The sequence below is a fragment of the Danio aesculapii genome, chromosome 15 (genome assembly GCF_903798145.1).
Source record: "Danio aesculapii chromosome 15, fDanAes4.1, whole genome shotgun sequence".
Lineage (NCBI taxonomy): Eukaryota > Metazoa > Chordata > Actinopteri > Cypriniformes > Danionidae > Danio > Danio aesculapii.
Genome location: NC_079449.1, coordinates 3,060,560 through 3,083,598, shown reverse-complemented (window position 1 = coordinate 3,083,598; position 23,039 = coordinate 3,060,560). Strand labels below are relative to the sequence as shown.

The 23,039-nt window shown below is 34.2% G+C and overlaps 1 protein-coding gene across 1 annotated transcript in view; it reads left to right on the top strand.

The window, feature by feature from the left end:
- Nucleotides 1–12,969: 12,969 nt before the first annotated feature.
- Nucleotides 12,970–23,039, top strand: part of LOC130241817 (diacylglycerol kinase delta-like) — an 87,026-nt gene continuing 76,956 nt past the window's right edge. Inside the window, 1 exon segment of the mRNA XM_056473780.1 lies at nucleotides 12,970–13,102. Coding sequence (XP_056329755.1) covers nucleotides 12,974–13,102 — 129 coding nt within the window. The 5' untranslated portion in view covers nucleotides 12,970–12,973.

Below are 23,039 nucleotides of genomic sequence, written 5' to 3'. Positions count from 1 at the left end.
TTTTGGGTCCTTTTCACACCACACTGATTGCTTTGGTCCAAACCGGTTGAAAAGAACCAAAATGCAGTCATCTTTCAAATTTCACATCACTCATTGGCCAGATGTTATTGAACGTATTTCCTAAAATACTTTTCAATTGGTCAGAATTAACGTTCGGGAAAATGCCAATGGAACTCCCGCAAGTAAACAAACCAGCAGACAAAACGTCGCTTTTGACTATGGAGGGACGACTGCGCTGGCTGATTGTATCCCTGCTCATATACTATTATAGTTTGTATACATCACTTTAGACAAACTATACGATTCGAGAATGAAGCGCGTCTGTGGCTGGAAAACAATGTTTTAATGCATTGCAAATGGCGAAGGTGCATAGCAAGTCACTTCAGGAGGAGGCGTGAATTAATTTAGCTAAACTGCGACATGGTCATCTGATGGAAATATTACCAATGATCCATGGGTAATATTTTCCCCTCTCTCCCTCTGTTTAAAATGGTTGGTAAATCGCTGTCAACAAAATTTTTCCTCCACATTCCATAATGCACAGCGCAGCAGCTATGAATAGCGCTTGGACCTGGAAGCCGCTTTGTGTGACGTCACACATAACAAGCAGATTAAAGTAGGTCCTGGTTTGCAGGTACCTAAAGAAATCACTTTTGTCCTGATCATACATATCTGAGATTTTCTGAAAACTATCTAATTCCCCATTTGAGGAAATTAAACTAAAAGTGTTGATGCAAGCCTATACCAAACTTGAAATCTGCCATCAATCTTAGCTGGTTTAAAGTCAGGATCAAATGCTACCCATCTAATCAATCTAGACCAGGGGTTTTCAAACTGTGGGGCGCCAGCACCTATTAAGAGAGGCAAGAATTTGAGGCGTTCACTCGAGTAAATTAAGATGGTGATTTTTATGCGTTGACTATAGAGGGAATATGATTAACGTTAGCTATCAGGCACTTGTAGAGTTTATGCGTTCCAGTAAAACATATACAAATAAAATGGAGCGGGTGCTTTTTAAAATGAATAACGGTGAATGAAAGTCAAACCGGTCAACCGTCTGACAAAAAAGTGAACCTTACGCTTACATGGACATCTGTAATAGTTATTCGCCTTAATCTGAGTAAGACACTAATATAATTAACGTGTTACGTGAAGTGTTTTTCGAATGTTGCGTCACCAGGCTATCCATGTGTATCCATGTAATTTTTTCGACTTTAACTGCAGTTCGGTTTCACTTTTACTCATTTCATTCATGCCCCATGACAAATTGGGGTATTAGACGCGAATATGAAGTAAGGACTGTGGAAGAGGGTTGTTTTAATGGAATTGATACCGCACCAAGAATGGAAAGAAGTAAAACCTTCGCATTTCGTGATGCATGTGTGTGTGTGGTTCTTAATTGACAGCCGCATATGTGGATCTTGTCACAAAATGCGGTGAAAAGTCCTACATGACGGTATTAGTTCCATTGCGGTGTTTACTTCAATAATGCCACTAATATCTGCAGACTCCACATGTCTTAGTTCCATTTCTGTTTAGTTCAGTGATGACTTTAGTCGGATTAAGGTCATCAAAAATAGCTGTTTCCATGGTAGACTCTTAATCAGTGTATTGTCTTAATTGTATTTCATATTAAAGTATTGTTGCCCATGTAAACATACTCAATGTTCGACTCAACCACACCTTCAGGGCTCTGCGAACTTGGCTTTGCGAAGCTGCATTTTCTGTATGTACGTACATCAAATGCAAGTAAGCTATGGCTCACGCTTATTGATAGTGGAAGAGGATTTACAGTTAGTCGTGTCAGGAATCCGACCACAGATTAGCATGTTGTCCTCACAGAAACAGGCTCAGCCATCACTGAATCAGTGAACTATATGTTAATGTTTCAATGTAATTAATGCTACGCACTTTAAACGCAGCAAGTAATATGTGAATGATGTTTGCGCATGCATTATAATTTTGGTTCCAGGGAGGGGTGTTCTGGGGGGCCAAGTGAAATTGGTTAAACGTGGGGGGGTGTATATCTTAAAAGTTTGAAAACCCCTGATCTAGATTGTTTTTCAAGTAGTGGAAGAATTACACTCTTTAACCAGATTATAAGGGGAATGGGACGACTGATTTAAGCATTTAAGTAATGATTATATAAAATCTTGCTACCCAATATTCATATATTAAGTTTTAGTTACGATACTCCCAAAATCATTCCACATCTACAGATTTTTTACAATATTTGCCAATAGCACAATATTCATTTATTTTCCTTCAGCTTAGTTCCTGTATTCATCAGTGGTTACCACAGTGCAATGAACTGCCAACTTATCCAGCATATGTTTTACATAGCGGATGCCTTCCAGCTGCAACCCAGTGCTGGAAAACACCCATACCACTCATTCTCACACACACTCATACACTACGGCCAATTTAGTTAATCAATTCCCCTATAGCGCATGTGTTTGGACTGTGAAACTGGAGCACACGGAGGAAACCCACGCCAACACGGGGAGAACATGCAAAACAGATGTGCCAACTGACCGAGCCAGGACTCGAACCAGCGACATTCTTGCTGTAAGGCCACAGTGCTAACCACTGAGCCATCATGCCGCCCCATTCATTCAGCTCTTAGTCAGAACGTTTTCAGTGACTCATTTAATATTGATTAGGGAGTGAAATAGTGTTGATACCTGTAAGTCCGCGGTCTCCTCTGTCCTTTCTGTCCTCTGTTTCCCGAGCAGGCGGAGCAGATGCAGTACCAGGGCACCTGATCCGCAGTCGGAGGAACCGGCGCCTCCAGAATCATCTGACAGTAGGATAAATCAGGCTCCGATGATATCGGCTGGGACAGAGTGAAGTTGTCCATGGGTAGTATTCCTAAATCTGTCCCCCGAAATTCAGGACTTATACCGCACTGTCCAAGAGACAAACAGAGCAACAGCCCACCATACTCCTCAGGTCCTGTAGACAAATATATATTGATGACCATGATGAGTGCAGATCACATTGTAGACACTCCAGATAAATTATATAATTATTATTATACTAAATAAGATGATTTATTGTCATTACACATGTACAAGCACAAGGCAATGAACTGCAGCTTAGGTTTAACCAGGAGTGCAATAGCAGCAAGTGCTCAGCATATATAAGTACACCCCTCCAAATCTCTCATTTAAATTCATATTTTCTATAGGATGCTTTACAATATTGTATTTGTGCAGATAGTTCGATAGTCAACACTGAAGACAAATCTGGAGCTTATCTAACAAAATAACTTGCCATAATGGTTCAAAAATTAGTAGCCCAAATGTATATGTTAGGGAAAACTATAAAACAATAGCAAAAATCAAGATAATATCTTTGGTTTGTAACTTATTTTTCAATATTTGCATGAATTTAAATGTATTATTTTCCCATTTTTAAATATGTTTTGTCACTAAAATATTATTTTGATAAATATATCTGTTTAAGAAATCTGTTTTGTTTAAATGCACCAAAATATATTGCCTATATTCACTGAGAAATGGATACAAATCTTCATTTTCAAAATAAGGGGGGCTCATACACTGTAAAACCTTAAAAAAAAAAAAAAAAGTTAAGGTAACTCAAACCGTTTGAGGAAATCGATTGCAACAAATCATTTAAGATCAAAAACTAATCCTAATGAGTACTGTGAACTAATCCATTGAGTAAACAAAGCATTTGAGCACAGTAAAACCCAATAAATGAAGAGAACTTAAACCAACTGAGTACTGTAACCCAATAAGTTAAGGCAGCTCAAACCGTTTGAGGAAACAGATTGCTGTAAACCATTTGAGTTACTAATCTGTATGAGGACTGTGTACTTACTCCATTTAAGTTGAAGTAATGAGTTAATTAAATACCTCATTACTTCAATACTGAGTTCAAAACTCTTTTCAAATGAGTAGAATTAACTTTCAGTACATTTTGAGTTAACTACACTCATTTCATTTGATAAAGTTGACTGTTGGGTTTTACAGTGTATTTGCTGAGCAGTGGTGTAGGTATAAGTTATAAAAAAAACTATGATGATAGTTACAGATGATGTACTATGATCATTATGTACAGGTTGTATTAACTATGAACAGAGATTTACAATAGATGAATATTGTGTACTCTAATATATATAGATTCTTGGAGATTATTGGAGTGTTTTACAGAAAAATTCAGTTTTTTTACTTTCATTTCTCATTTCCTTCAGATTAGTCCGTTTATTAATCACAGGTCGCCACAGTGGAATGAACTGCCAACTTATCCAGTATATGTTTTAACAGCGGACACCCTTCCAGCTGGAACTCATCACTGGAAAAATCTATACACACACTCACATTTATACACTATGGACAATTTAACTTACCCAATTCCCTATAACGCATGTGTTTGGACTGTAGGGGAAACCGGAGCATGCAGAGAGAAAACCCATGCCAACACGAGGAGAACATGCAAATTCCACACAGAGATGCCAACTGACCCAGTCAGGCTCAAACCAGTGACCTTCTTGCTGTGAGGCCACAGTGCTAACTGCTGAGCCACCGTGCTGCACCTATTATTATTCATTCATTCATTTTCTTGTCGGCTTAGTCCCTTTATTAATCCGGGGTCGCCACAGCGGAATGAACGTCAACTTATCCAGCATGTTTTTACGCAGCGGATGCCCTTCCAGCCGCAACCCATCACTGGGAAACAACCATACACACTCATTCACACTCAACACTATGGGCAATTTAACCTACCAAATTCACTTGTACCGCATGTGTTTGGACTGTGGGGGAAACCGGAGCACCCGGAGGAAACCCACGCTAACGCAGGGAGAACATGCAAACTCCACACAGAAACACCAACTGACCAGCCGAGGCTCGAACCAGCGACCTTCTTGCACTACCTACTGCACCACTTCGTTGCCCCCCTATTATTATCATTTTAATTATTATATATTATTATTGTTATTATTATTAATGGTATTAGTAATAAAAGCAATAATGACTGAGAGTAATAATTTCATTTTAAACTACATACAATAGAAAGCGGTTATTTAAATTTTAATAAATATTTAACAATAATTTTACATTTATTAAATGCTGCCTTGATAAACAGAATAATTTTGTAAAGAAAAAATATATAATTTATTTTTATTAGTAGTTTATTCATTTTTAAAGGGCAAAAGCAGTCACATTTATAACTGGGACCCTCACTGTAATAAAAGAAAAGTACATATTTGGAGTTTGTACAAGATTTGGAGTACAGTTTTGCAAAAAAATACAATTTCATACAAAATACGTATTATTATTAAAACCTGCAGATACAATATTGTATCTTCATCAAAGGTACAAATCTGATCCATGAAGGAGCCACTACAGTGACAAGACACTTTGTACCTTAACAGAGTCACGTGTGTTCCTTCAAGAACTATTTAAAGGCATCGTGCTACTGTAAATCCAAAATGAGTCAAATTATTTCAGTAAATATAAAACATCAAATACATTTATTAAACAAGGTTTTAACAGTTTATTTTTATGTAAATGCAGCTTTTCAAATTATGATAAAGAATAAAAAATACTTTAACATAAAAGATCTATTTTCTGCTAAACATTTCACACTTTTCACAGAAATGTTACAGAAACACATTCTCTCATCTACAAAACATTTCTTCTCCAATTTACACACAACACCTTTGTAATCACTTAATAGTTAATTTAATTTACTAATTTTAAAATAGAAATAGATTTATGCAGAAGTATTGTAATGAGATTTGCACAATGCTTGATTAGTTTTACAACACTAAAATGTCTGCTTGAACACTTTACATATGCAGGACTTTTGCCAGCTCATGTGTGTAGTGGAAAGCAAACGCCAAAAGGTGCGGATATCAATAATGAACATGTGTTTATCAGAAAATGCTTACCTAATGTTTATTAAAACAGGCATAAGGCATAAATATTTAGTTTACAATACCTATAGCTTTATTTTACCAGTTATATAGTATTATATATTATAATGTATTATAGAACTTAATAATTAATGTTTAATATATATATATAATATATATATATATAATATATATATATATATATATATATATATACATGCACACATACACACAAAATTATACATCCTTGTGATTTTTATTTATTTATTTTTTATATATATTCCCATATGATGTTTAACAGAGCAAGGAAATTTTCACAGTATGTCTGATAATATTTTTCTTCTGGAGAAAGTCTTATTTGTTTTATTTCGGCTAGAATAAAAGCAGTTCTTAATTTTTTAAAGCCATTTTAAGGTCAATATTATTAGCCCCTTTAAGCTATATAGTTTTGGATTGTCTCCAGAACAAACCACTGTTATACATTGACTTGTCTAATTAACCTATACTGCCTAATTAACGTAGTTAAGCCTTTAAATGTCCCTTTAAGCTGAATACTAGTATCCTGAAAAATACCTAGTCAAATATTCTGTGCTGTCATCATGGCAAGTTATTAGAAATGAGTATTAAAAACTATTATATTTACAGAGGTGTCACCCACCATGTTCCAGTGTTGCAGATCTCCATCTTCATCTTCATCTTGAGCGGGTGTGATTCTCCCAGCTGTCCAGACTCTGCATTTATAGAGCTGTGCGTGTGCCAGTGTGTGCTCCACGCTGGGAGATGTGTTTATTTCTCTCTCCATTCTCTGTGACCTCATTAGGCTCAGAATATGATGAGCGCTGATAATACCGTTTTTGGGAGAGGACCGGTGTGTGTCTCTGGAGATGCAGGATAATGCAGCTGAGCATGGGAACAGTGCAGTCCTCTGACCCCCGGCAGGTCAGATCACACACACACACAAACAAATGCACACATGCACACATATACTGTGAGTGTGTTGTGTGTGTGTTTGGGTGTGGGCGCACATGTGCGAGTGTGTGCATGTGTTTTTTAGTGAATCTGTATAGGTGTGTGTGTATGTGTGTTTGAGTGAGGGTGTTTGAATGTGTGTGTTTGTGCATGCACATGTTTTTGTGTGTTGTGTGTGTTTGGGAGTGTATGTGTTTAGGGCTGTGTGTGTGCACGTATGTGTTGTGCGTACATGTGGGTGTGTTTGGGTGTAGGTATGCATGTGTTTGTGCCTGTGTGTGTGTGTGTGTGCACGCACATCTTTGTGTTTAAATTTGTGTGCATGTGTGTGCGCATGTACATGTGTGTGTTTTTGTGTGTGGGAATGCATGTGTTTGTGTGCGCGCATCTTTGTGTTTGAGTTTGTGTGCATGTGTGTTTGAATTTGTCTGTGTGTGTGCATGCATGCGTATGTGCGTGTGTTTGTTTGGGTCCGGGCAACCATGTGTTTGTGTGTGTATGTGCATGTCTTTGGTGTATGAGTGTATGTTTGGGTGTAGGCATGCATGTGTTTGTGCCTGTTGGTGTGTGAGTGTGAGTGTGTGTGTGTGCGTGCATGCATCTTTGTGTTTGAATTTGTGGGCTTTTGTGTGTGTGTGTGTGTGTGTGTGTGTCTGTGTGCACATCTTTGTGTTTGAATGTGTGTTTTTGCCTGTGCGCATGTACTTGTGTGAGTGTTTGGGTGTGGGGATGCATGTGTTTGTGCTTGTGTGTGCGTGCGTGGTGGTGTGCGTGCGTGCGTGTGCGCGCGCATCTTTGTGTTTAAATTTGTATGCATGTGTGTTTGTCTGTGTTGATGCACGGGTATGTGTGTGTTTGTGTGAGTGTGTACATGTGTTTGTGTGTATGTTTGAATTTGTGTGCATGTGTGTTTGTTCGTGTTTGCGCGTATGTGTGTATGTATACACGTATACGTATGCATGCACGCATGTGTTTATGTGTGCACGTGCACATGTGTTTTTGTGTGTGTGTGCATGTGTGTGCATGGTGTTGACTAAGTGCATGTGTGTGTGTGTTTGACTGAGTTTGGTTGTGTGTGCATATGTTTGTGTGTGTGTGTTTGTTCAGGTGTGAATGCGTGTGTATGTGTGTGTCAGTAAAGAGGTGTGTCTTCATCTTGAAACACCTCAACAATAGAACTCAATGGGAATTCCCCAGTCAGTGAAAGAGAAAGACTCTCCTCTCCTGTGTTTCAGATTGCCTGAGTAAACTGAGCTGCTTATCGAGAGCTTCTTTCAGAGCTGATGAACTCACTCTGCAATATGACAGTCAGTGGTGGAAAGACTACTGAAAAATCACCCTTAAGTAAAAGTACCATTACTTGCCTAAACATGTAGTGCAAGTAGAGTAAAAGTATCTGCTGTAAATATTACTCAAAGTACAAGTGAACAGTAGAGCTTTCAAACGTACTCAAGAATAGTGAGTATTACTCTGTGAAAAGCTGATGCATTTACATGTCATTTGTGGATGTGTGTAAACGCAACATTCTGTAGTGCACTTAGTCATGCTAGGGCCAGACAGAATCTGCGGACGTTTTTTGCTATGTCTGCAGAGAATTTTGGTAAAAATCTGTGGATTTCTGCTGAATTATTTTGGGAGTATCATAACTAAAACCTTAATATGTGAAATAAAAACTAATATCTTTTTAACTTTTATTTAATTTTTAAAATGCAAATGCTATTAGATTCACTTTATTTGGTAAACAAAGCAAGTCTCTCATATAATATCTCTACTAAAAGACAGAAAATATTACTGTACAAACTGCATTGTTGATAAATCAGATGAATATTTTCATATTAGTCAATAATATTACTGTAATTAATTTAAAAACTGAATAAATATAATTAAAACACATTTACTCAAGTAAATAAACAGAATTAATGATGGGCTAAAAATTTGCAGAATTCTGTGGAAATCTGTGGAATTCTGCAGAAATCTGTGGAAATCTGTGGAATTCTGCAGAAAATCTTTGGAATTCTGTGGAAATCTGTGGAATTCTGCGGAAATCTGTGGAATTCTGTGGAAATCTGCGGAATTCTGCGGAATTCTGTGGAAATCTGTGGAATTCTGCAGAAAAGCTGCGGAATTCTGTGGAAATCTGCGGAATTCTGTGGAAATCTGTGGAATTCTGCGGAAATCTGTGGAATTCTGTGAAAATCTGTGGAATTCTGCGGGAAATCTGTGGAATTCTGCGGAAATCTGTGGAATTCTGTGAAAATCTGTGGAATTCTGCGGGAAATCTGTGGAATTCTGCGGAAATCTGTGGAATTCTGTGGAAATCTGCGGAATTCTGTGGAAATCTGTGGAATTCTGTGGAAATCTGTGGAAATCTGTGGAAATCTGCGGAATTCTGCAGAAAATCTGCGGAATTCTGTGGAAATCTGTGGAATTCTGCAGAAAATCTGCGGAATTCTGTGGAAATCTGTGGAATTCTGCAGAAAATCTGCAGAATTCTGTGGAAATCTGTGGAATTCTGGAAATCTGTGGAATTCTGCAGAAAATCTGCAGAATTCTGTGGAAATCTGTGGAATTCTGCAGAAAATCTGTGGAATTCTGTGGAAATCTGTGGAATTCTGCGGAAATCTGTGGAATTCTGTGGAAATCTGTGGAATTCTGCAGAAAATCTGCGAATTCTGTGGAAATCTGTGGAATTCTGTGGAATTCTGTGGAAATCTGTGGAATTCTGTGGAAATCTGCGGAATTCTGTGGAAATCTGTGGAATTCTGCGGAAATCTGTGGAATTCTGTGGAAATCTGCGGAATTCTGTGGAAATCTGCGGAATTCTGTGGAAATCTGTGGAATTCTGCAGAAAATCTGCTAATTCTGTGGAATTTTGTGGAAATCTGTGGAATTCTGTGGAAATCTGTGGAATTCTGTGGAATTCTGCAGAAAATCTGCGGCATTCTGTGGAATTCTGTGGAAATCTGTGGAATTCTGTGGAAATCTGTGGAATTCTGCGGAAATTCTGCAGAAATCTGGCTAATTCTGTGGAAATCTGGGGAATTCTGTGGAAATCTGCGGAATTCTGCGGAAAATCTGCGGAATTCTGCACGCGCAGATTCCGTGTGGACCTTGTTATTGCCCAGCAGACACACAATGTCATAGCTGTTTAATATTAGGTTAGATTAGGTTGTGATGTCCGATGACCAAAATTCAACATTCTAGCTAGTGTCTAATGAAAATGTTATTTAGATGTCCTATAGTGATGTCAAATGACGTTGATATTTGGTCGATTTTAGGTTTGTTAAATAGTAACCAAATCCAACGTTCATATTGACATCAAATACTGACATTTATTCATCAGGTAAGGCAACCAAAATCCAACATCTGCTGAGTTCTGATGTCATCTCGATTTTCATTTCTAAACAAAATGAAACGTTCCCATGACGTTGGGGTACAACAGCAATCTGACGTCATGTTGACGTCTTGTGCCTGTTGGCTGTTTAAGGCCATTTCACTCATCATACAGTAAACATCCGTTATCTTCTCATCAGTGACATGCATCTAAACAGTCTCTGGGTCAATGTGTGTTAAGATTTTGGACATCTTCTTGGACACTTTGAATACTTCCAAACAGTTGCCGCAATTATAATCGCCCACATCTTGAGGTAGTTCAATATGATGAGATTTACCTTCTATGTGTGGTTTGATTGGACTCGCAGGACAGATTCTTCTGAAAAATAAAATAGTGACTGCATGTTGAAGGAAAGTAGTGGAGTAAAAGCACTAATACTGCAGTAAACATGTACTCAAGGGTAAGTAAAAGCACACATTTTTAAACTACACAGTAAATTCCTGAGAAGAACTACTCAATTACTGTAATCTGAGTATTTGTCATTAGTTACTTTACACCAGGGGTTCCCTAACTTTTCAGTCCGCGACCCCCAAAATGACAATGCCAGTGACTCGCGTCCCCCAATATCCTCTGAGGTGCTTTTAAATACAGAAACTTTGCATGCAATGGCGCACACACACACACACACACCAATAAACCCAAGTCTATTCTTTGTTGAATTTTTTTAATGTATGTCAGTGCTGTGAATGGGCCAGAAAGTTGAACCTGGTGTTATAAAATCTGCTGCATCTGATGCTATTGCTGTGTCTTTAATATAATGCAATTACCCCAGGGGTCGCAATGCAGAGAACTAGTAACTATAAGCTACTATAGTAACTATAAATGACACATTTTCCTCCTCAGTAGGTTATGGATAAAATATGGTAATTCTTATGATTTAATATAAATAAATAGATTTTTGGAAATCACCAGGCGACCCCCCCCCCCCCCCCCTTCATTGTACCATGACCCCTCAGTCGTTTGAGAACCCACTGCTTTACCCACCTGTTGACGTGTTGTCGAATGAACACTAAATCAACATTGAACTGACCCTGTAGGGCTGCTTTACAGAGATGTACATAATTATAGTCACTTCACTTGAGAAAAGGTTTTTATTAAAATTATGGGTTGTCATATAACCCAACATATTTGACCCAACGTTAGGTTATATAAACAACCCAGCATTTTAATACAGTGTATTTCTGTAACGTGCTCCTGGAAGAGAGGAGAATCTGAGGCAGAAGTTGTGTAGTTTATGAAGAGCTGTGCATTGAGTGATTTGCATATTCCGCAGTGTTAGCGTTTCTATTGGCTGTGCCCTCACGCTGCCCACTTCATCTGTTACCTGGATTCCGTATATTAGCATATGCAAATGAGCAATGTTCTGGTTCAAGCAGAAAACTCAGTATCTTATTTACATCTGACTAATCCAAGTGTATCGGTTGTCAGTTACACACACACACACACGTACGCACACGCACATAATCACTTAAAGACACACTCACTCACACACACACACACGCACATAATCACTTAAAGACACACTCACTCACACACACACATAATCACTTAAAGACACACTCACTCACACACACACATAATCACTTAAAGACAGACACTCACTCAAACAGACACACAATCACTCACTCAAACACAAACACACTCACAATCACTCACACACACTCACTCAAACACAAATCCAAGTCATCATACACAAGAATGGTTGTGCCAACAAAGAGAGCAGTGTGTGTGTGTGTGTGTGTGTGTGTGTGTGTGTGTGTGTGTGTGTGTTTCATGAGGAAGTGTGTGTGTTGGTGAGATGTGAAACACAGATGTGAAACTGGACACACAAACACAAACAAAAGGCGTTCAGCATCTCCACAGCACCGCCCAGCTTCTGACCCTGTTACACACACACACATATGCACACACACTCAGCCATCATCCTGGATTTATTACACTAGGGTGTTTCTTTACAGGAAACACACACTCTGTCTATTATCTTCAGTAAGCTGTGGGCTGCTGCTGTGATATTATTGTTCGCATCTTTTCATGTAGCATCCAGAAATCTCTTAATTAAACACACAGACACACACACACATGACAAAATATTATTGATAGTCAAAGAAGGTCGCTGGTTCGAGTCCCGGCTGGGTCAGTTGGCATTTCTGTGTGGAGTTTGCATGTTCTCCTCATGTTGACGTGGGTTTCCTCCGGGTGCTCCAGTTTCCCCCACAGTCCAAACACATGCGCTATAGGGGAATTGATGAACTAAATTGGCCATAGTGTATGAGTGTGTGTGTGTGTGAATGAGTGTGTATGGGTGTTTCTGAGTTGCAGCTGATAGGGTATCCGCTGTGTAAAACATATGCTGGTATAGTTGGTGGTTCATTCCGCTGTGGCAACATCTGATAAATAAGAGACTAACCTGAAGAAGAATGAATGAATGAATGAATGAATGAATGAATGAATGGATTGTATCAGTGTGTGTTGTGTTAGTCTGTAAGTGTGCATGTAGTCTGTGTACTATAAGTGTGTGTGTTATAAATGTGTTATAAATGTGTCTTATAGATGTGTGTGTGTGAGAGAGGAAAGAGGGGGGAATCAGTGTCAGCTCGTCTGTGCACGGTAGGGGGCGCGTTCCCTCTGTATGCCTGCAGTGCTCTTTGTGTCCGTGCGGCGGCGCTGTAAGGCCGGTCCCGCTGGAGCACGTCTGTGAGTGTGAGTCCCGGGGGCTGGAGCGCAGGATGGCGGCGGTCGGTGCTGCTGCTGCAGCTGCTGAGGCCGAGTCGTCGGACAGTGAACCAGAGCAGGAGCACGGGTCCCCGCAGAAACTCATCCGGAAGGTCTCCACGTCCGGTCAGATCCGCAGCAAGGTAATAAAACACGTGCGTTTGTGTGTTTTGTGTCGCTTTGCAAAGAGGAAAAAGCGCTTGAGACCCGCAGCGGCCCGTCCGAGATCCGCGACATTTCCTGCGTGTCCAGAGCCTCCGGTACCGACCGACACCGGTCGCGGAGACGAGCGTGTGTGATTGTAACGGGACCGCGCGGCTCTGTGATGAAAGGGCTGTGCGCGCGCGTGTGTGTTCGGCTGAATTGCAACATTGTAACTGTTCGTTCGGAATCCCGGAGTTCGAAAAAAATGATACATTGTAGCGATTAGAGTTCCGCGGAATCTCCGTGGTTACAATGACACAAATTCCCTTACTAAACACCACCGTGCACACTGACTTCCTGCAATTATTTTACTACAGTAAAACTGTGGTGAAAATATAAATGATAATTAAAATGTTTACTTTAAAGTAGATTCAAATATACTTCTTGTTTTGGTGTGAACGGTTTTCCGCGGTTCATTTAGAACTTGAGACAGCATTATCAGCATGTCTGGACCCTCGGTTCATTTCAGAAGCTCAGACAAGAAAAAAATGACCTCTGCTAAACACAGTTTGTGTCCAGGACACCATAGTTACAACATACATTAATTATTACTGTAAAACTGAAATTATATATATATATAGTATATATATATATATATTATATATATATAATATATATATATATATATATATATATATATATATATATATATAAATATATATCATTACTTAGAATATCAAAAGTAGTTGGTGTAAAACGGTTTTCCGCGGTTTATTTACGAGACAGCATTATCTTGACGTCTGGACGTCGGTTCCTCTTACAAGCTCAGACAAGAAAAAAATATCTCTGCTAACCATAGCTTAAGTCCAGACACCATAGTTACAACATACATTAATTATTACTGTAAAACTGAAATTATATATATATATATATATATATATATATATATATATATATATATATATATATATATATATATATATATATATATATAAATATATATCATTACTTAGAATATCAAAAGTAGTTGGTGTAAAACGGTTTTCCGCGGTTTATTTACGAGACAGCATTATCTTGACGTCTGGACGTCGGTTCCTCTTACAAGCTCAGACAAGAAAAAAATACCTCTGCTAACCATAGCTTAAGTCCAGACACCATAGTTACAACATGCATTGATTATTACTGAAAAACTGAAGTAAAAAGTTCAGTTAAAATAAATAATAATAATACACACACACACATATATATATATATATATATATATATATATAAGAGTTCAGATGCAAAGACCTATGAATGCCATATGAAACTTTTTGCTAAATTAGCATCATTTTCTCAGCCTCCTATGTTTATGTTCAGTTATTTCACTTTAAAAGCAACGAAAATAGCTTATTCATCACTATAAAAGTAAAATTTCTTGTTGGATAATAATTTTAAAAGTATCAAATATAAAACGGCATTTAGAGATTTTTGCATCTAAACTGTGTGTGTGTGTGTGTGTGTATGTGTCTATTCATTTTAGAGCTCTGACAAGAATAAAGTACCTCAGCTAACCACAGCTTGTGTCTGACACCAGTTACAACATACAATAATTATTACTGTAAAGCTGAGGTAAAAAAAAACAACAACAAAAAACAATATATATATATATATATATATATATATATATATATATATATATATATATATATAGATATATATATATATATATATATATATATATATATATATATATATGTATATACAGTTGAAGTCAGAATTATTTGCTCCCCTGTTTATTTTTTTCCCCAATTTCTGTTTAACGGAGAGCAGATTTCTTCAACACATTTCTAATCATAATAGTTTTAATAACTCATCTCTAATAACTGATTTATTTTATCTTTGCCATGATGACAGTAAATAATATTAGACTAGATATTCTTCAAGACACTTCTATACAGCTTAAAGTGACATTTAAAGGCTTAACTAGGTTAATTAGGTTAACTAGGCAGGTTAGGGTAATTAGGTAAGTTATTGTATAACGATGGTTTGTTCTGTAGACTATCGAAAAAAATATATAGGTTTAAAGGGGCTAATAATATTGACCTTAAAATGGTGTTTAAAAAATTAAAAACTGCTTTTATTTTAGCCGAAATAAAACAATTAAGACTTTCTCCAGAAGAAAAAATATTATCAGACATACTGTGAAAATTTCCTTGCTCTGTTAAATATTTTGATAATTTGAGAAATATTTAGAAAGAGAGAGAAAAAAATAATATATATATATATATATATGTGTGTGTGTGTGTGTATGGATATATATATATATATATATGTGTATGGATGTATAAAAGATTTTTTATTGCTTAAAATATCAAAAGTAGATTAAAATATTTTTGTTGTTTTGGTGTAAAACAGTTTTCTATGGTTCATATATATCTGCACGTCAATTCATTTTACAAGCTCAGACAATAAATAAAACCTCTGCTAACCATATCTTGTGTCCGACATTATACTTACATTAAACATTACTGTAAAACTGAGATAAAAAATAAAACAATATATTTATTTATTTTTTACTAACAAAAACATCAAAAGTAGCTTCAGATATATTCATTGCTTTGGTGTAAAACTGGTTCATATATATTTGGTATTTTCTATGATTAATATAAGGATGTTGATTTATTTTACAAGCTCAGACAATTTTAAAACCCCTCTGCTATTCATAACTTGTGTCCGACATTACAGTTCCAACATACATGAGTTATTACATTAAAACTGAGATTAAAATATAAATAATGAAAAAGAATTATATTTATTTTTTGAATAACCTAAAATATCAGCATTTATTTTTAAAAATGTTAATATTATTATTATTATTGTTATTGATGTTATTATAACAACAGTAGTACTATTTCATAATTTATATAATTCAAATATGATCATTAATATTCATAATAAAAAATATCATTATTATATTCTTCTGCAATAATAATTTTAAAAATGTTAATATAATATTGGTAATGATCTTAATTTAGTTTACTACTATTTAACCAAATCATATTTTTTCATAATTTATTATTATTAAAATATCAAAAGCAGCTTCAAATATATTCATTGTTGTGGTGTAAAACTGTTTAAAAGGTTCATATATATCTATTTGTCTGGACGTCTGCTCCTTTTATAAGCTCAGACAAGAGAAAATAACTTAACCACAGCTTGTGTGCATACACTATTGTTATAACGTACTTGAATTATTACAGTAAAATCGAGGTTAACTTGAGTGTCAGCAAGAAATATTAAATGAAATGAGAATATCTGCAATGTAATATTTGCATTTGTGTAAAAACAGCCGCAGTTCCTCACAGATGTGGTTTAGGTGTTGAATAATGAGTTATGTTCACCATTCACACTACTAAATATCTTAGTATAATAATCTTAGTATAATATTTATAATGATAATATTTAACCATATAATATTTTTTCTTATCCTGCTTTACTTGGTAAACTCCAATAACAGCATTTATTTTTAAAAATATTTATATTATTATTGTTATGGATGTTATTATAACAACAGTAGAATTACACTGTAACAACTTTATCAAGTGAAATGAGTGTAGTTAACTCAAAATGCACTGAAAGTTAATTCTACTCATTTGAAAAGAGTTTTGAACTTTATAGAGTGTTGAAGGTGATGAGTTAATTAAATACCTCATTACTTCAACTTAAATGGAATAAGTTCAGTAAGTTACTCATATAGATTAGTCCTTCAACTCAAATGGTTTGTAGTAATCAGTTTCCTCAAACGGTTTGAGTTGCCTTAACTACCTGAGTTTTACAGTACTCAGTTGGTTTGAGTTCTCTTCATTTATTGGGTTTTACTGTGCTCAAATTGCTTCGTTTACTCGAACGGATTAAGTTCACAGTACTCATTAGGATTAGTTTTAGAACTTAATTGGTTTGTTGCTATCGGTTTCCTCAAATGATTTGAGTTACGTTAACTTTATGGGTTTTACAGTGCATTTCAGAGATTATATATAACATATTTTAGAATTATGGATAATATGCTTAATTATTCTTATATTCTTATGCAATAATAAAAAATCTTAATATAATATTTATATGATATTAATCTGATCTTGGTGACATGGTGGCGCAGAGTGTAGTGCTTTCGCCTTACAGCAAGAAGGTCGCTGGTTCGAGCCTCAGCTGGGTCAGTTGGCATTTCTGTGTGGAGTTTGCATGTTCTCCCCGTGTTGTTGTGGGTTTCCTCCGGGTGCTCCGGTTTCCCCCACAAGTCCAAAGACATGCACTATTGACCTTAATCTTCAATGTGGAAGTGTGCTGGTTTTTGCGACTAGAATGTAAAATCGAGGTTAACTTGACTGTCAGCAAGAAATATTAAGTAAAATGAGAATATCTGCAATGTGATATTTGCATTTGTGTAAAAACAGCCGCAGTTCCTCACAGATGTGGTTTAGGTGTTGAATAATGAGTTATGTTCACCATTCACACTACTAAATATTAGCCAGTCAGATTGATGTTGACATTTTTAGCTTGTTCCGCTAGATAAAGCGATAAGAGACTCCTACGTAAAGGCAGATTTCACTTCCTAAAACATCGATGTTTGCCGTTTCGACAGATTTCTCTCATGTATGCATTGATGCTTTATGATATCACGTCGGTGTGTGTGTGTGTGTGTGTGTGTTATTAACGCCGCATCTTTGAAATCATGCTTACGCTTTCTGCAAACATCTGTTAACCAGCTGTTTTCTGTGTTTTGAGTTATTTTTAGCTCTGTGGTTAGGATGCAGCAGTTTTGCAGATATCATTAGCTTAGCAGGAAAAGCATTGCGATAATGAGAGATCTTCCTCTGTAATCGTCTCTGTATGATTAGTGAGATCAAACACACGATGTGACAGATGATGCTCTGTTGCGCAGGACGGACCGGAGATGATCCCTGTGTGTGCTGATTATATTTGATGCTTTAATATCTTTTATCATCGTGCTTTACTTTATAAAATCCTATAACCGCATTAAATAATAATAGTAATAGATTTTATTTTTATATAGCACATTTTATAATTAATATGAATAATATTTAAAATACTTGGTTATTGTTATTATATTCTTATGCAATAAAAAATGTTGATATAATATTTGTAAAGATCTTAATATTATTTATTACTATTTAACCAAATCATATTTATTTCAGAATTTATTATTATTATTATTATTATTATTATTATTATTATTATTATTATTAGTATTATTATTATTATTATTATCATTATCATTATTATTATTATTATTATTATTATTATTATTATTATTATTATTATCCGAGTTATTATTATTATAACAACAGAAGTACAATTTCATAATTTATATCATTGAAATGTTATAATTAATATTGATAATATTTAAATGTCATTATTATATTCTTATGCAATAATAAGTTTTAAAATTTAAAAATTATGATCATTAATATTATATTATTTATTACTATTTAACCAAATTATATTTTTTCATGATTTATTATTATTATTATTATTATTATTATTATTATTATTATTATTATTATTATTATTATTATTATTATTATTAATATCATTATCATTTTTATTATTATTATTATTATTATTAATATCATTATTATTATTATTATTATTACTATCATTATTATTATTATTATTATTATTAGTAGTAGTAGTAGTAGTAGTAGTAGTAGTAGTATAACAACAGTAGTACTATTTCTTAATTTATATAAACCATATTTTATAATTAGTATTGATAATATTTAATATACCTGGTTATCATTATTATATTCTTATGCAATAATGATGAAAATCCTTCTATAATATTTTTAAAAGATGATTTTATTATTAATATTGATAACATTATGCAATATTCATGAAAAAATCTTAATATACTATTTGTAATAATCTTAGCATTATTTAGTACTATTTAACCAAATAATTTTTTTTTTCATAATTTATTATTATTATTATTATTATTATTATTATTATTATTATTATTATTATTATTATTATTATTATAACAACAGTAGTACTATTTCATAATTTATATAAGATATTTTGTAATTAATATTGATAATATTTAATATACTTGGCTACCATTATTATATTCTTATGCAATCATAATAAAAAAATCTTAATATGATATTTATAAAGATCTTAATATTTAGTACTACTGTTTAACCAAATAATATATATTTCTCATCATGCTTTACTTGTCAGACCCAAATAACAGCATTTATTTTTAAAAATGTTAATATTATTATTATTATTATTATTATTATTATTATTATTATTATTGTTATTGATGTTATTATAACAACAGTTGTACTATTTCATAATTTATATAATTCAAATATGAAAATTAATATTCATAATATGTAAATATCATTATTATATTCTTCTGCAATAATAATTTTAAAAATGTTAATATAATATTGGTAATGATCTTAATTTTGTTTACTACTATTTAACCAAATCATATTTTTTCATAATATATTATTATTATTATTATTACTATTATTATTATAACAGTAGTACTATTATACTGCATCATTTATATAAATTAAATATTTTACTTATTATTGATAATATTTAAATATACTTGGTTATCATTATTATATTCTTATGCAATAATAATTTTAAAAACCTTAATATAATATTTGTAATGATTTTGTGTTGCTATTTAACTAAATAGTATCTTTTATTAACTGTTAAAAATGACCACAACAATAGTATTCTTCATCATTTATGTAAACTCTACTTTATAATTAATATTAATAAGATTTAATATGATTAATATACTTGGTTATCATTATTATATTCTTATGCAAAAATAATGTAAATGTTAATATAATATTTGTAATGATCTTAATATTATTTAGTACTATTTAACCAAATCATATTTTATCATAATTAATAATAGTAATAATAATAATAATTATTATTATTTTAATTACTATTATTATTATAATAACAACAGTAGTACTATTTCATAATTTATATAAGATATTTTATAATTAATATTGATACTATTTAATATACTTTGTTATTATTATTATATTCTTAAGCAATGATAATAAAAAATCTTAGTATAATATTTATAATGATAATATTTAACCATATAATTTTTTTTTCTTATCCTGCTTTACTTGGTAAACTCCAATAACAGCATTTATTTAAAAAAATATTTATATTATTATTGTTATTGATGTTATTATAACAACAGTAGAATTACACTGTAACAACTTTATCAAATGAAATGAGTGTAGTTAACTCAAAATTTACTGAAAGTTAATTCTACTCATTTGAAAAGAGTTTTGAACTCAGTATTGAAGGTAATGAGTTAATTAAATACCTCATTACTTCAACTTAAATGGAATAAGTTCAGTAAGTTACTCATATAGATTAGTTCTTCAACTCAAATGGTTTTGTAGTAATCAGTTTCCTCAAACAGTTGAGTTGCCTTAACTTCCTGAGTTTTCAGTACTCAGTTGGTTCGAGTTCTCTTCATTTATTGGGTTTTACTGTGCTCAAATTGCTTCATTTACTCAAATGGATTAAGTCACAGTACTCATTAGATTAGTTTGAGAACTTAATGGTTTGTTGCTATCGGTTTCCTCAAATGATTTGAGTTACGTTAACTTTATGGTTTTACAGTGCATTTCAGATATTATATATAACATATTTTAGAATTATGGATAATATGCTTAATTATTCTTATATTCTTATGCAATAATAAAAAAATCCTAATATAATATTTATATGATATTAATTTGATCTTGGTGACACGGTGGCGCAGAGGGTAGTTGCTTTCGCCTTACAGCAAGAAGGTCGCTGGTTCGAGCCTCAGCTGGGTCAGTTGGCGTTTCTGTGTGGAGTTTGCATGTTCTCCCCCGTCTTGGTGTGGGTTTCCTCCAGGTGCTCCGGTTCCCCCACAAGTCCAAAGACATGCGCTATTGGACCTTAATCTTCAATGTGGAAGTGTGCTGGTTTTTGCGATTGTTTTAGAACTTCGGATTCAGTTGCCTATATTGGAAAAATGACTAGAAATAATAAACTGCAGAAAACAGTCAAACTGCTTACTCTACAAATAACACTGAAAAAAAATATTCAAAGATGATTCCTTGGATTTACTAAATTTTTTTTAGTTAAGGGGTTGTAAACAATTCATTTGGGCTGAATTTAAACAAATTAAGTTGAATATTACTCAATTTAATTGTTTGTTTAAATTCAATTCAATTAAATAGTTTGCAACAGTTTTTGCAGACATCATTTTTTCAGTGAAGTGTCAAGTGACAAGTGAAGTGTGTTCATGACAATACAGACAAATTAGAATAATATAATAAGAATATATCAGTTTGCAACATCAAGCAGCAGAACAAGCTGTTTTTAACATCTGAAAATTAATGGAAGTCAATGAGACTGGAAGTCTTGAGCCAAAAAGATTCAAATGGCTGCGCCCGCTCGAATGCAAAGAGTAAGGTGAATACGTGAATTGGGTAGGCTAAAATTGTCCGTAGTGTATGTGTGAATGAGTGTGTATGGATGTTTCCCAGTTCATTTTATTTTCGGCTTAGTCCCTTTATTAATCTGGGGTCACCACAGCGGAATGAACCGCCAACTTATCCAGCAGATGTTTTATGCAGCGAATGCCCTTCCAGCTTCAACCCATCACTGGGAAACATCCATACACACTCATTCACACACACACACACACACTATGCACAATTTAGCCGACCCAATTCACCTAAAGCGCTTGTGTTTGGACTGTGGGGGAAACCGGAGCACCCAGAGGAAACCCACGCCAACACGGGGAGAACATGCAAACTCCACACAGAAATGCCAACTGACCCAGCCGAGGCTCCAATCAGCGACCCTAATATATGTATATATATATATATATATATATCTTAACGTATATAACCTGAATAAATTCTGAACTAATGATAAAACAAAAAATGTCTTCTTATTAACTGAATGACTTTTATTATTTACTCTGTGCTCTCTACCCTCAAGATTATCACATAGCTGCTTTACATGGCATTAAAAATGATAATTAATATCTTTACCTTGAAGATCAGTCAGTATTGTGGTTGAAAGAGTTTATTTTTTATATTCAAGGCCAGTAAAATAGATATTTTATCATGATTTACAAAACCTTTTGCAAAACAATATTATCCAGACTGCTTTTGATAAGCGTACAAACAATTGACATGCATAAAATGAGCCCCGCTTTCAGTAGAAATTGCATCTTTAATTTCAACAATTGGTGAAAAAAAGATCATATATACATAATTTAAAATTATATAATTGGCTGAATCGTAGAAAAGCTGACTTAAGATCGTGTGTAGGGTCGAATTGGAGATTCATGATCTTTTTTATGGCTCGTTTCCACTGGCTGGTACAGTACGGTACGGTACGGTTCGGTTTGGTACGGGTCACCTTTATCAGGCTTGCATTTCCACTAACAAGGGTACCCTTTGGTGGGCGTGGTGTACGACAGAAAGTTTCAGCCGACGTCATTCTCACTCGAGGAAATGTCTACAATAAAAGCTGTACAGGTCACTCACATATCATATGAGAAGCACTTCTCACAACACAGATGCTTCATACACTTAAATACTTGTGTAGAAATGTTTATTACTAACTTTTCAATGAACATGAGTTAATTATAACTGCAGATCAATGACAGTATGAAACAGCCTACTGTAACGTCTGTAATTATATTAAATAACTAAATAAATGAACATATATGAACACATACAGACCCTTATAGTCTCCGATATGTTCCCAACTACAGAAGAACTACATATAGCAGACATTTCATCCGTATTTAGGTTCAAAACAACACAAAATATAGCCTACAGTCAGTGAATACCTCTCATCTGTGTCTGTAATCTTCAGCAGCACATGTAG